The sequence below is a fragment of the Cajanus cajan genome, chromosome 9, assembly GCF_000230855.2.
Source record: "Cajanus cajan strain Asha chromosome 9, NIPB_CcT2T_4, whole genome shotgun sequence".
NCBI classification, from domain to species: Eukaryota; Viridiplantae; Streptophyta; class Magnoliopsida; order Fabales; family Fabaceae; genus Cajanus; species Cajanus cajan.
This window is the reverse complement of record NC_138525.1, coordinates 10,306,561-10,322,935: the sequence shown is the minus strand read 5'-3', so window position 1 is coordinate 10,322,935 and position 16,375 is coordinate 10,306,561. Positions and strand designations below refer to the sequence as shown.

Sequence of the window (16,375 nt, the reverse complement as noted above, 5' to 3'; positions counted from 1 at the left end):
TCCAATATTAGTGTGATATATAATGTAATTTTTAAAAATTATTTAATTTTTTTAATATTTTTATTTTTATTTTCAATCAAGATTTAATTTCTAATTTTTAAAATTTCTAAATAAAACATTTTATAAGTGCTTAAATAATAATACATCTTAACTCTTCAAAATATTGTGAATGTTTAGTAACATACATATTCAACTGCAACAACTTAATGAACTTTAAAAATTTGTCACAAAATTTCTTATTATATTAGAACTTATTAAAATAAGATCTTAATTAAACTTTAATCCAAATGGGGATTTTTTCATTTAATTAAAGTTATTTTTTAATGACCACCGATTACTTTTATATCAAGTTCTAATGAAAAATAATTTTAAAAAAATTCAAATTAAATAATACAAAGCCATTGGAAAGGATGAAAATACGGGCATATTAATAATACTGAGCCTTCTCTAGATTTTTTTTCTACTATTCAGTTTCATGCAAGAGGTTAATCAAATGCTACAATAGTGGCAACACTTTCTAGCTTTAAGAACACAAGTTACAAATTGGCACAAAAGCTTGTCCTAAGTTTCTCATCATATATAGAGAGATTTTTTTTTTGGTCCTGAAAATCTCAATAATCCTCTACGAAGTAATAACGATGTTGAAAGTGATACAGACAATACAGTATATTTTGATTCAGATATGCAAGGTCGAAAAGTAGTGTTCAAACAGAAGTACTAAACACGTGATGTAATAGTCTTCTTGACCGTGGGACCTGAGGGAATACATTTTAAAATTATCTCAGTATTCAAGGGAGCCTATTGATGGAAGTCCTGAAACAATTTCATGAGAATCTGCACCAGTGCTATTCAGCCTTTGTCCTGATTCCTCGGCTTGTTCTCCCATTTTCTGAATATCTTCAGGTGAAAGTATTTTGATATACCAAACATTGTTGACAAATGATCTGCAACAGGTTATGCAGCAAATCCACACACCAGAAAACAAACAAATGTTTAGCCAAGTAAAATGAATAATTATAGCATGTCAATTTAAAGGTTTTGATAAGAACATCAATATCAGATCACAAGTTGAATGCATTTAGTAAAGGACAAACTTAAATATAATTTTTTAAGTACAGTGGATATTGTTCTCCAATCAAAATTAAAATTTTACCTCATTGATATGCATCTACATTTAATGCTGATCACGATAATATACATTTATGCATATTATAAGAATGAAACTCCAATTTTGAGTAAAAAATAATAGTATAATACCAATCATACTTAAAGAACTCTAGCTAAGTTTAGTCCTTTAGTAAAACTAATACAAGTTGAAGCTGAACTTACTCCCACGGGTCGTCGCCAAGGAGAAGAACATCGTTCTCCCTGTCGACAAATACAAGCTGCCAGCCTGATCTAAGAGGGTCTTCTAATTTCCCCTCAATACCAAACATCTGTGCCAACTCCTCCCGCAGCTCGTGATAACTGCTGAAACGGGAGATGTCGAGTGAGCGCCCTACTGACCCTGATTTATAAACCTGTGAAAAGACAAAATTGAATAATATTTAAGTACTTGAAAGAAGGGCGCATTGATCAGAAAGCTGCAGTTAAATATTTATGATTTGAACCTTGACAAATGTTCGTGTCTGGTTTTGGGGGTCAACTTGCCCTGCACTTTGCAACAACTCTGATGAATCTTGCACGCAAGGATATAGAGCACCCTGGAATCCAGTCTCCCCTAATGGCATTGCTGATGCATCAGTATCGGCTGATGCGGTAGCATAGCGAGGGACGGTGGTAGGGAGCAGAAGGCCAGATGAATCGATGTTGACACCAAATATAATTGGATTTTGGGTGTCTGAGTTACAGTGTGGTGGCACCATTGCGGTATCTTTGCCAGAATATTGCACATGTGGCATTGAGTTGCTGAAAGCATTGACCTGCAATGGTGTAAACTTTGGAGCCCATGACTGTTGTGGTAACTGTTCAGTCAGCATGGACTGACCACTTCTGGATAAATTCAAGAGATTGCCACTCCCTTCAGGACAAAGTGAACCAAGCATGTTTTGTCCTGGTGAAACTGAAGCAGAAAACTTCATGGTCGAATCTAAGAAATCTGGTTTCGAATATGATGGTGAAGGTAAACCAGAGTGCTGCCTCTGATGGAGCTGATCACTTTGAAGTAAAACCGTATCTTGATAATTGTGCTGCTGCGGTGTTTGGTCTTCTCGATTGTTTTGTGCTTTCTGAAGGAGGTGCTGGGACAGGTTCTCTGTCATTACTTGGGCCTGTGGCTGCAGGATATTATTAGAAGATACAGATTGCTGAATTGCTTGTGGTTGCTGAAGCTGCAAAGGAGGATTGGGGTTTCCTGATTGTTGAAGATAATTGAAAGGCTGTTGGAAATTCATCATTTGTTGTCTCATTAGATCTCCAGTCCCCAAGTTCTGCAAACCAGATGAAAACATGGCTTGGTACTGCTGGTTATGATCATTTCCAAGCAAAGTTGGATCCATTCTCTGCTGCATCCATGGCAACAAACCAGAACCTTGAAAACTCAGGGAATTGAGAGCTTGGTCTCCAGGTCCACCCCTCAGCCACATTAGCCCATTAGTCGCTTCATCTCTGCCATCTGTAACAAGATCCTTTGTAAAGAAATGAGACAAAAAAGTGCCCTCAAAACCACCATGGCCACTAATTATAAGGACGGGGTAGAAGACACTAGGGCAAAAAAAGTAGATGAAAACAACCAAAACTAAAATTGGGGAAGGGGGTATTTGAAAACCTGAAAATTTCCATTAGAAATATAATACCAAATGTTCTCAAATTATGCCTTCACTTTAAAAATAAAAAATTCTTTTCTTTCATGATTTTCATCCATCATAGCATTAGAGTCATCATAACATTGATTTTATGATGTACATCACATATAGAAATAAAATGGTATTGAGACAGATATGTACCATGAAAAGAAGAGGTGCCAGGATGCCATGGCCGTTTCAATCTGAGGGGAAATAGAGATGGATACATCGGAAATGTTGTTAAAGGCTCAATTTCCCATAATGATACCCGTGGCTGTCTCTCTCCTGCCGTTGATTCATCCCATCCAACCTATCCATAACAGATGAAAAAACAAGGTAAATACAAGATAAAAGATGACTCTAGCAGATGCCAATTTAAGAGCTGCTTTTAAACATCGAATGAAATTTTTAACAGCTTTTTAAGGAATGGAATACAAATTATGAAACCCTGAACCTATTTAAATCTTGTTGCCATCTTTCTGGACAACAGTCACATAGGAACATAGTGTATAGCAACACTTGAATATGAATAATTTCTTATTATTGAATCTGAATGAGTACAATAAAATAAATAGGCATAAAATATAATCAATCCCTAAAGTTTAAGGATTTAAATAAAACTGACTAAGGAAACTAAACTAGAATTTAGGAGAAGATAAACTAGTATATCTAAACAGAATTATCTTAACACTCCCCCTCAAGCTGGAGCATATATATCATATGCATCTAGCTTGTTACATATATATGTTATCCTAGGACCTCGTAAAGATTTAGTAAAGATATCTGCAAGTTGATCCTTGGAGCAAACTGAGGAGGTCTTGCTGATACCAGAGAGAATCTTTTCTATGATGAAATGGCAGTCAACCTCTATATGCTTTGTTCTCTCATAAAAAACTGGATTAGAGGAGAGGTATAAAGCTGACTGGTTATCACAAACTAGTTCCATATGACCAACCTTGCAAAACTACAACTCTTGAATTAAGAATTTTAGCCACAAGAGCTCACATGTGGTGTGAGCCATAGCACGATATTCTACTTCTGTACTTGATCGTGCAACAACACTTTGCTTTTTACTCTTCCATGAGACAAGATTACCACCCATGAAGACACAATAGCCTGATGTTGACCGCCTATCACTTGCATCACCTGCCCAATTTGCATATGAATATCCAACAATGTTTGTATGTCCTCTATCATTGTAAACAAGTCCTTTTCCTGGTGATCTTTTGATGTATCTAAGGATTCGAACAACTGCAAGCCAATGACTCTCACAGGGAGAGTTAAGAAACTGACTTACAACACTGACAGGAAAGGATATATCAGGTCTGGTCATGGTGAGATAATTCAATTTTCCCACTAATCTCCGATATCTCCCTGGGTCAGAATAAGGCTCCCCCTGATTAGGCATAAGCTTCACATTAGGATCCATGGGAGTGTCAATTGGCTTACAATCTGTAAGTCCGGTCTCTTCTAGAATATCAAGGGCATATTTTCTCTGAGAAATAACAATACCAGACTTTGACTGAGCGACCTCAATCCCGAGAAAATAACGTAGGGGACCTAAATCCTTAGTGTTAAAGTGTTTAAATAAGTGTTGCTTCAAAGCCTTGATGCCCTCCTAATCATAACCTGTAATCACAATATCATCTACATAAACAACAAGATAGATAAATCTATGTGTCGATGAGCGTCTAAAGAAGACAGAGTGGTCTGTCTCGCAGCGGATCATTCCAAATTCCTGTATAACTTTGCTAAACCAACCAAACCAAGCACGAGGTGATTGTTTGAGGCCATACAAGGACTTTTGCAATTTACATACAAGACCAGACCCCGCTTGAGCAACAAACCCAGGAGGTTGATCCATATAAATCTCCTCCTCCAAATCACCATGTAAGAAAGCATTTTTGATGTCTAATTGAAACAACGGCCAATGCCTCATAGCAGCCATAGCTAAGAAGAGACGAACTGAGGCCATCTTCGCAACTGGAGAGGTGTCGCTGTAATCCAAACCATATACTTGCGTGTATCCCTTAGCCACAAGACGAGCTTTCAATCTATCCACCTGTCCATCAGGGCCCACTTTAACATTAAATACCCACCGACATCCAACAACAGATTTTTCAGGTGGAGGTGGGACAAGTACCCAAGTGTGGTTGGAGTCTAAAGCTGTCATCTCATCAATCATTGCTTGTCGCCATCCTAGATGGGTTAAGGCCTCCTGTACTGTCTTGGGAATGGTAATAGAGGAAATAGCAGAGACAAAAGCATAATAGGTAGGAGACAAACGATGATATGAAAGAAAGTTATAAATAGGACGAGGATTATAAGTAGAATGACTACCTTTACGAAGAGCAATGGGCAAGTCAACTGAGGTAGGTGGGGCCGGAGTAGGTGAGGAGACTGAAGCAGGAGTAGAATCACATGGCTCAATTGAAGAATCATTGGGCGGAACAACAGTATGTGATCGACGCTCATAAGTTATCCCAAATCGGTGTAGAGGATGGTCAGACCCTGGTAGTACGGGAGGATCTGGTGCCTCTAAAGTAGCAGGTGTGGTAGGAGGCACACTATGATCAAAATGAGGAATAGGCAATACCTGAGAGAAGAGATCTGAGTCAACCGGAGAGACATCTGTGGCAATAAAATATGGTGTACCTTCAAAGAAAGTGACATCTACGCTGGTGTAAAATCGATGCGTAGCAGGAGAGTAACAACGGTACCCCTTTTGGACACGGGAGTATCCTAAGAACACACATTTGATGGCCCGAGCAGACAACTTAGCACTTCCTGAGAAAAGATCATGGACAAAACAAGTACAGCCAAAGACACGAGGATGAACAGAATAAAGGAGATCCAATGGGTATAATAGGGAATGAAGTACTCGATCATTCAAGACAAACGATGGCATTCGATTTATTAAATACCCTGCAGTGAGGACAGCATCGCCCCACAACTTTGGGGGTGCATTGGCATTCAATAAAAGAGTACGAGCAGTGTCCACAATATGTCTCCCTTTTCCCTAACCTATCATCACCTAAAACTCCACATCATATCACTCTTACAGATGGGTCAAAAGTTCAAGCCACTGGTATTGGCCAAATATCACCTCTCCCATCACTACCATTAAAATCTGTTTTACTAGTTCCTGGATGTCCCTTTAATTTGATTTCTATAAGTAAGTTGACTCGGTCACTAAACTGTGTCATAACCTTCACTTCTGATTCTTTCTTGATACAGGACCGGAGTACGGGATAGACGATTGGAGCCGGATCTGAATCACATGGTCTCTACTACCTTCAGCCTTCTACCTCTACCATATGGTCCAATAGAAGCACCGGAGTCCAAAACCCAAGGTCCAATAGAAGTAGAATGAGAGAGACAAACTGTAGAATTACCAGTATGAGCAACAGTGATGGAAGAGGAGGCCTGTTTAGTTGCCTTCAATTGAAGATACTCTTGGTAATCATCGGTAGATAATGTGATTGGATGATTGCCCTCCGGTTCAATCTTGAGCTCTGGAGCTGAAGTTGGAGATTGAACCACATTAGCTGTCTTGCTTGAAAAGCCATGCAAGGAATAACACTTGTCTCGTGTATGTCCATCTCTCTGACAGTAGGTACAATGGAGGTTTCCTCTACCCTCTTTACCACGACCACGACCTCGACTACGCCCTCGACTTCCACGGTCAGCTGTACTAGAGATAAAAGCAGAGGGCTCAGATTCTATGTGAGGTTCTGCCTCTGGTGAAGGGCCCCAAATCAGTCGATCTATGAGTTCTTCTACTGTAGGAATGACAGGATTTGTCAATATTTGATCTCGAACAGATCTGTAATCTTTGTGGAGTCCTTGAAGGATAAACACCATAAACATATTATCTTTGTGGACCAATCCAAATAATTTTTACCATTAAGCTTTTCAGATGTAATAGTAGGTGATCCAGAAAAGGCAAAGGAGACCAGCCCCCTTTTGGAAGATTCAATTTTTGGATTCTCCTTAGGAATCTCTGCCATGAAGAGAAAAAGAAGAAAAACAGCAAACAATCAGTCACGAAACTCCGAGGTAGCACCCAATCAACCACGGAACTCCGAGGTAGCAACCAAACCACCACGGAACCCCGAGACAGCAACCAAACAGCCACGGAACTCCAAGACAGCAACCAAACAACCACGGAACTTCAAGGCAGCAACCAAACGACCATGAAACTCCGAGGCCGCAACCAAACGACAACCAACAGACCACCTAGAGTGTGACCCACAACCTGAAAAGGGTCAAAACGGGAAGAGGGAGGGACGGCGAGTCCAACGAGTGAACCGCGCCGCAAACGGAGGCTGGGAGGGCGGCGCGTGAAGCCCACGCGCCGGCGAGCTTCTTCAACAATAACCGCGCGTGAGAGCGCGTGAGACGGTGGCTGACGGTGGCTCGCGACGGGGAGGCCGATCGGCGACCTTTGAGTGTGCAGGCAGTGTCAACTCCGGCAACCGCAGACAAAACTCGAAAACCCTAGAAACCCTAGATGTTGGCTGCTGGATTAGGGTTCCTGGACCAGAATGCTCTGGTACCAACTTGAATATAAATAATTTCTTATTATTGAATATGAATGAGTACAATAAAATAAATAGGTATAAAATATAATCAATTCCTAAAGTTTAGGGATTTAGATAAAACTGACTAAGGAAACTAAACTAGAACTTAGGAGAAGATAAACTAGTATATCTAAACAGAATTATCTTAACAGCAACTACCATTCTTTGTATGTACATGATTAATAACTTAATAATAATAATATGTGGCAGAACCAAAATGCTGCAAAACATTGTAGGGGTCTGAGCTTTTTTACGGCATATGGACCAAGCTGATAGCCTAATATCATATTTGAAATTATTAATAAGGTCTGCTGTATTACATGTTAAGTCAAGAAATAGCTAGTTGATCAAGAAAGCCAAGTAAAACCACCGAAAAGTAGGTAGCACTCCACTAGACATGTTGCAACAAACCTTATGGCTCATGATGAAAAAGGAAATTAAGGAATACAAAATATATTATATGAAACAGGATAAGAAAATTAGAGTAATCTAGAAAAGGTTATTTATAAAACATGGTTACAACTGAGAAGATCTTCCAACTTATGCACAATCCACAGAACAGGTATGTAATAGCAAGGAAAAATACAACTGCATCAGGTTGCCGCCAATGTTGGTTATAGCCATTGGCATTTGGGGAGTGTTAGATGCATGACTTTTTTACCATAAGTGGAAAGATGGAGAGGCTATTTCACAACTAGACCCCCTGCTCGCATGAAAGCAACCTCAGCATCGCACCAAGGTTCACCCATGTGGCGGTGTATAGAATTGGAAAGGACCACTTTCATATAAACTGCTATCCAATCATATGTATTGTGATGATTTTACCTTAACAGATCGCCAATGAGAATTCGGCCAACGTACAGGATCCAGGTCACTTATGCCAGTTATTGTACCCATGTACCTGGAAAACAAAGTAGCCTGTGCATAAGGAAAAATAGTATGGCACCACACTATCCGAATAATATTTTTCCCTCAATTTCCACCACCAGTTTGAAATCTTAAAGTTGTGGGGTTGGTTGGAGGGGGAGGGGGGCGGGGGACTACAAGAGAATAGCACTTATCAGTTGGTTTCGACCACCATCAGATTGCAGCTGCTAACTCTTTTTCTCTTAAACCCAAAACGTAAAAATGTATTAAAAAAAAAAACTAAGAAGCTGACCATTTCCAAACAACTCTTACACCCGGTAGATCTATCTCATAACCATAAATCCAATTATCAATAAACTTGCCTCCTTACACATGATAGATGCAGTAGCAATATCAACCTTTTATATGTAAGCTATTTTAAAAGGCACAGCTTCTGTCATGCACATTTATAAGTTATAACTTTGTTTACCCCTAGCAAAATACAATTATCTGATCTAAGTTGCAAGAAATGTCTACAATTTTTTATAACAAAAAAGTTAACATATCCTTAAGAAATAAATTGATGGCTACAAGTACCTGCGGACGCTTGATTCTTCAGTCTCAAAAAGCATCCTGAAACGCATACCAACAGAAACACGCGTATGGTACACAGCTTTGATGTATTTTGAAAGTGGTATGACAAACTCAGATGGACTAGCCCTGCCCATAATGTAGGTGATAAAACAAGCATTACAATTTCTAATAAATGAGAATCAGATTCAGAAGTGGAAATGTAGATAATAAATACAACCTTGGATTATAGAACACAGTAAAGCAGCTATTAGTTGCTGCAGCATGAGCAGCAGCTGCAAGAAGCCCAATGTGCATACTATCACTGGATAGAACTGAGGATGGCATGACAGTTTGTGGCCGATTGGCCCGACGTATTCCCAAAAGAAGCTGATTCTTTTCATTCCTAACAATGATTTAAAAACAATAAACAAGCAGTTTGCAGTATCCAAGGGGAAGAAAAGGTAGCATAGTATAAGATAAGATGAAATAAATACCATATGAAAAGCACAGAATCTCCAGCCACTAGTCTTTTGGCACTAACAAATACACTCCAGCCTGTCGTAAGAAGGTGACGTTTTGGCTGTCCTGAAATGGTAAGCAAGCAATAGACATCATTTTATGTAAGAGATACAACTAGACTAACAATGTTTAGCCAAATATAAGTGTGTTTGAATTTAGCTTATTATTGTATTTCAAACAGCTTATACTCAGTCTAAGAGAGCTTCCAGTAAAAAAAAATAAAAAAAAGCGTTTTTACACAGAAGTTATAAAAACAAAACATGCTATAAGTTGTATGATTAACAATGAGTTAATGATTCTTGACACAAGCTCTAGCTTATAAAAAGTGCACCTAGTGTTTGATGTTTCTGTTTTATGGAAACACTGCCTTTGAACCCAGAAAAAATACTAAAGTTAATTAAAACAAATGTAGGAAGCAAATAGGATCATTTGAAAGTCAGTAGTTACTACATCAGACAGGTTCATCTATATTTCTTAAACTTATCAAATCATAAGCTACCAAATACTGTTAGAGGATTGATAGAAATATGTAACCCTAGCTAAGCACAAAACAAAATTTACATACATCACTGGCAAAGAGACCCAGTGGAAGTCTGGAGACCTCAATTTTGGAACTTCCCTTGAAGAAGCTGATGCTCATTCAGAAGGTAATGCAGCTCATTTCATGTTTGTAATATAGTTAGCTTTAAAAAGTTACATAAAATTTTATACAATTGAACTAATATACAGATTCACCAGCATTTTGTTAATATTGTGATCTAGAAGCCTGCTGGATATTTTGCATAAGATAATATTTCACAGAAGATAATTAATTATTTTGGCCTTGCATTCACAGATTAATAGGCAATTTAATTATGTAATTTTATCCAAGGGATACAGCCAGAAACTCAACCTTGGTATGTATTATATTATAGACAGTTTTTTACCCCATAAGGATTTGAATCAATCCCTGAAAGATAGACTTCCCTGAAAGATCCACTATATTTCCTATGGGATATAATACATATTCAAACAATTCCAAAGTTGTAAATACCTTTTTAATAAAGTAGTGAGAATGAACAGCCACAAGGGACCGTAATTTCTTGTCCAGACACAAATTTTTAAGTACAACAGCAACATTTTCTATTAAGCCTATTAATTTGGTCACAATCCATGTTCAGGTCACTTGAGTTTGGGCATTATTCATGTTCCTCATGGAAGGTACACAAGAGATATCAGACCATTGCACCATTTGTTGATGACATTTCAATTGTTATTTGATATCATAGATGATAGCTACTGTTGGAGATGGTCAGGATTTTAGGATCGGCTAATTATGTGCTAGTTGATAGCTTGAAATTACATATTTACAGAATTTGCCACACATATTTACAGAATTCATGAAAAAGCACAAGACAATTGCTAGCAAGTAGTAAGCCCTATTATCTAATGCATGTATGAAAAAGAGATCCCCCAGATCTTCAAGACAGTAAGGTGCTTTAATTAGTTGCCTCAAGATTCTAGCATAGGTCCCACACTCAATTTGAGAATCTTGGTCAGTATGAAAAAGATCAAGGAAGTCAAGAAAAAAAAAATCTACATAGGATTGGGAAAGGGCAGGTAGACACGTAAAACATGATAATATGAGATTGTAAGACCCTAACTAAAATTCAATTATATTCATAAGGGATTCATCAAGTGTTAGAATCTAGACACGAAGGATAAAAGTTGCTTAAAGGTCACATGACCACTTAAAAAGCCACACCACTATTGATTAAATTTCAAAAGAAATGCATAAGTTACAAGTCATAACTCAATTAAGGTGACACCTCATAATTCAAACAACTTTCTGACATAACATAATACAGCTCATCCGCTGTATCACCACTGTACTTTACAAGCATAACATCTTCAAACATTAAAAAAGCCATCTTACACAACCCAAAAGACCAACAGCAACCCAACCAGAGACACAGCCACACACCATGTGCTGCCCAGCCAAGAGGCATTAGGAAATCATCACCTGCACCATTGCCAAGCTGCAAAGCTGTCTGTATTCTCAGTTGAGAAATTAAATGCTGTCTTAGTAAAGTGTAGACTAGCAAATAGAAATGTCCACAAATTGATTAGCAAGACTCTCAACCAGAAGCACCCATGGATCAAATCAAATAACAAATTCAAGCACCTACAGTCCACAATCGAAGCTGAGTTTTGGGTAAAAGGCCGAATGAATGGGAGATGCCATCCTAGGGTTTGGTTCTTTACATTTCCTGAGAGGCCTTTTGGGGTTTAAGTTTCAGAACTTAGCCATTCAACCATCAGAGTGACACTGTCAGATCCTATTGATTTCTCAATCCAGCACATCAACCCTGTGCAATCTCACAAAAATGAGCTGAGCTTGAGTGTGATCAGGACCAAAGCAGAAAATCATAGAAGTGTGCAATCTTGACTTCCTTTATTAGAGATAATCAGTGCAATTTTTGTACACCAGTACATCAAGGATTTCATAGATGCCAAAGAAAGCATATGCTTCTAGAGATATAATTGATGAATGGTAGTTTCCACAGGAATAAAGTCTACTATAATTTATAACATAACAGAGCTAATCTTTGGGTTATGGAACTGTTTCGTCAGCTTCCTCCATCTCCTACTTTTAAGCCATGTCAACAGAATTTAACTATTATTAGTTTCTCTTTTGCTATCTCTTTAACTTCTCATCATGGTTCCTTGACAAAGTTAAACATTCTTTCAACACTCTTAACTCTACACATCCAACACTCTTAATTTCATCTCTAACTCTAACTTTAATCTTACAATTGTCTTTTTAACTACTTAATTGACCCCTTCATCTTACTTTTCATTTTTATTAATTAATCTTCTTAGTGAGTGTATACTAGCATGAAAGATTTAATTTTTACAATTAGCCACGAGCAATAAATTTACAGAACCCAATAACCCATGATAAGCTGATGAAGAAAATATTAACAATCAGTACTCTTTTTTCCATTTAGCTACAGCCTATAGGAAAACCCTATTAAACATTTTCATTTGACATAGTAATAGTAATAGTAAATTTATAACAATTTGATACATATGTACTTTTATTTGCAACATGTTACAGTGTACCTTTTTTTCTAAATCAACACTATAACATGATATGTTTGTCTATGGTTAAAATGTCACATCATACTCGAATCGAGCATAATATTAAACATTATAGGAAAAGTTCATGAAGCTCTTGATCAGGTAAAATCATAATTTTTTCATGTAAACTTACCAGTGGTATCAATTATTATTTTGTTTATATCTTATTTGCTAATTTTTTATACTTCATCAAAAGAATTTATTAAATGACCTTTTACAATTTTAAGGGACCTGTGCATGTATCTAGTTCATACCAATTTTTCAAATTTATGATAAGATCTTGTCTAGTGAGAGCATTCTCTAGACAATAAATGAATTGCTACATCAGGTTTTCAGTGACCAGTGTTTCTTTGAGAGGGATCAAGAGTTAAGTCCCAAACAGAAGTAAAAAAGTTAATTTTCAACCAAAAGTGTCTAGTTGACTCCAGTGCATTGCTATCTTCCCCCCAACTGTTTACAAGATCATTAATAGATAGCCAGATATCTCTTGAATTGTAAATCTTAGTTTCAAAAGTTTCCAATGGAATGTATTAATAAGCAAGCAGTTCATAAGTCAGGCAAAATATAACTAATATTAAGGATCCGTACAAGTATGTAAAAAGGTTTCTTTAAAACCTTAAAAATAATGGGAATATTTATCAGATGATTATCCTGGCATTCCAGGAAAGGGAAAAAAAAAAAAAAAAGACCATAGACTACTCTCAAGTTGGACCAGATTTTCTCAGGGGTGATGAACTACCTAAATGTTCATCCTTCTTTCTTAAATGTTCCACTTTGAAAATAATATTTCAACCTCATCCACTGAAGAAAATTCAGATCTATTCACAAATACAGATATTAGTTTGGAGCTGTATTTTCCTAGGGAGCAATGCAGGAAAAGTTAGATTGATTGATTAAGTATTTACGTGAGATACAAATAAGGATAGTAGTGGGAAAAAAAGTATTTAATGCTTTTTTTATTTTCAAAAGTGACAAGTGTTTTGAGACAAACTAAAACTCCTATAGTGACAAATAATATGATAAAGTGAGAGTAATTGAGAGGAAACATAAGGAGACAAGGCAAAGAACCATCATACAACTAGATTTTGTTAACCTAATGTGGCAATGCCATAAAAAAAATTCATTCCTGTCGACAACTACTTTAGCATACAGCAAGATTACATTTTTTTTTTACACAATGATAGTTAATTTTGTAATGCAAAATGCCAAGGGAGGGACTACATATGGTGGAGGTATGATACACTCAATAGAACAAATAATCTTATTATAATCCTCTTCAAATTAGTGGAACTCACTCTACAAAATGACAAGACACAAGAATGGAATTAATAAAAAAATAAAACCTTACCCCGAAAAATGTGTCGAAACTTCCACTCAACATCATGGAGATCCCTAGCAATTAGTTCTTGTGCAGGCGGTTGCTGTGAGAAATCCTGTACAGCCCAAATAGGAGAGAAATTTATCTATATCTAACCAGAATGGAACACAAAGGAAAAATTTGAACACTACCAGTGGAGGGAAAACTTTCTCAGCTGCACGACGAGGAACAGAGAACCCTCCATGTGTGCTGGTGTCACTTGCCGTTAACGTCTTGCAAAAATAATTTGAAGGCTGCTTACTTGGAATGCCCAACTCCATGGGAAGAAACGTATCCTTCTGCTCTTGCTACACAAAAATTGCAAACAAAATTTTCAACTCCATAAACAAGAACCGAGCCCGTCATGAATAAAATAAGCTGTCAAAAGAGCAACACAATACCGGAGTCAAGGGCTGGAGTGTCATCTGAGCATACACTTCATCTGTTTCAACATCTGCCTGAAAATCAAGACACCCTCTAGTTGACTGAGTCTACTCTAGTGGGAGGTAGAAGTAACTCAACTATCATAGCAACACGGAAGGTATAATACCCACATGCATTGTAACATTGTGAAGTTGGCAAATCAACTGGGGTGGCAAACTCGGGTAATTGGGTATGTGACCATCAACTTCTCTGTTAGTTGTGGCAGCAACCTAAAACCATTGTTCAGCACATGTTCAGTCCAATCTCCATTCATCAAAATCCACCACAATTATATTGAACTGCTTCCAATCCCAAATTAGCAAGGAAAGTTGTGTATCCTCCATAGCTTACAAAGTAGACAAAATTGAAACAACCAGGAGTAGAGTAGGGACTAGAGTAAAAAAGCACCTGCTCGCTATGACCCTGAGGGAAATAAACCACACGGGTCCCTGCAGTTGGTAGGGACACCAAGGGACCCGCACATGCATGCCATAGCTCAGAATTCAAACACTTCTTCTCCCCTCCTACCATCATTCCACACATCAAATCATCTCAACAAAAAATTCAAAATTAAAAGAGGAAGGAAAAAGGTTAAGAACACTCACGAGGCAATGTTGAAGCAAAACACAAAAGGGTTTTTGAAAGGAACACAGTCACGTACTATATACTAATACTAATACTGATGGAGTAGTACTAGTTATTTGCATTTGAAGCCCACCCTAACCGAGAGCTCAGAATAGGGTGCTAACTGCTAACTGCTAACTAAATAATTTCATTTTATTTATTTTTTCCACTTAAAACAAAAGCAAAAGAAGTAAAAAAAAAATAAAAAATACAGTGGATACCTTCATGTCCCTGCTGACCCAACCCTGATGTTGAAAGCTTCATATCAAGCTTTCCCCTTTTTCCTCCTTTTGAAGACACAGTATTCAGCAATCACAAACACACATGGAACCCTAGCTCAGAGCCCCCCTCCTCAATTTCCCAAAACCCGTTATTATTCCAATTACCATTATTGCATTCCCCCACGTTCCCCTCCCACTTGCCAATGCACTCCATCCCCACAAAAAAAAAAAAAAAAACCCACCTCCCCAAAAATCAAACACACCCCAAAACCCCTTCAAAGGGATCCATGAAGCTCCACATGCCCACAAACCTCAAACCCCAGAAAAAAAAAAAAAAAAAAAAAAAAAAAAAAAAAACTTCAAGCTAACCCACCAACCAGAAGCGGAACCCAATTGGAACCACGTGGCACGTCATCCGAGATCGCCATGAAAACAAGACGAAGAAGAAGAAGAAGAAGAGAAGAAAGCAGAGTAAGTAAGAAAATATCAAAACTTGAAGGAAGCAGGCACAACACAACACAAGTGAGTGATGAAGTAAAGGCCCTCTTTTGTGGCCTATCGCTTTCGGATTGAGACCCGAGTGAGGATTTTTGGGTTTGAAAGGCACAGTGAGGAGAGAGAGAGCGTAAAGGAAGGGTCTTTGCCATATATAAGGGGGTCCCGACCAAGCTGGACATGGGTGCAGAGGAGAGAGAAAGTGAGAGGAGAGAGAGAGTGTGTTCGACAAAAAGAATCGGAACCGTTCGATCATCCGTACTTTTCCATCTCCACCGTTGGTTCCGACCTGATGTGACACCAGGCATGTGCCACCATCCTTCAGTGGTCGTTGTCAGAGTACGGAGTATTGAGAAGGAAAATATATTGCCATAAATAATAATAATATTAAATTATTTTTATTAAATAAAACTAAATATCTATTTAATGAAAGTGAAAGTTGAGTTAAGTTGAGAGAGAGAAAGCGTGCCACGCAAATGGATGTGTGAGGCGTAATAAGTAGCAAGAAAAAGTTAAAAGCAAAGCGATAGTCATTGATGGTTGTGTATTCCTACTACCACTTTTTTTTCTTCTTCTTCTTGCTTTCTCTCTCCTCCTCCAATTTGCATCCAAATAACTCAATCAAATCTAAATTCCTTTTGTAACAATGTTACATTAACTACTTATGTGGCACTAACAAATGTTTTTGTTAAGAATCTTTTGCCTTGAAATTTTGATTCAAGTCTTGAGATGATACTATTGGGTGTTACTAACACTATGTATATTATTATGGCAGTGTGTGGAGTCAGAAGTATAGTGACCCAAAACTAATATGAAGAAGATGTGAAA

General features: G+C 37.7%; 1 protein-coding gene across 2 annotated transcripts; it reads right to left on the bottom strand.

Moving 5' to 3' along the window:
* Window positions 1–485: 485 nt before the first annotated feature.
* Window positions 486–15,274, bottom strand: LOC109814157 (auxin response factor 8). 2 transcript variants are annotated; one of them, XM_020378519.3, is made up of 14 exons: window positions 15,053–15,274; window positions 14,616–14,731; window positions 14,339–14,437; window positions 14,186–14,242; window positions 13,937–14,092; window positions 13,776–13,860; window positions 9,280–9,370; window positions 9,024–9,188; window positions 8,810–8,932; window positions 8,192–8,267; window positions 2,946–3,093; window positions 1,611–2,614; window positions 1,330–1,520; window positions 486–944 (listed from the first exon to the last, which is right to left on the bottom strand). In XM_020378519.3, exons 1-14 carry the CDS (start codon window positions 15,093–15,095, stop codon window positions 782–784), a joined length of 2,517 nt encoding a protein of 838 aa, XP_020234108.1. In that variant the 5' UTR covers window positions 15,096–15,274; the 3' UTR covers window positions 486–781. The 2 variants fall into 2 exon arrangements, with proteins under 2 accessions (XP_020234108.1, XP_082920057.1); XM_083063931.1 differs by lacking the exons at window positions 14,616–14,731; window positions 15,053–15,274 and having other exon boundaries at window positions 14,335–14,437.
* Window positions 15,275–16,375: the final 1,101 nt, after the last annotated feature.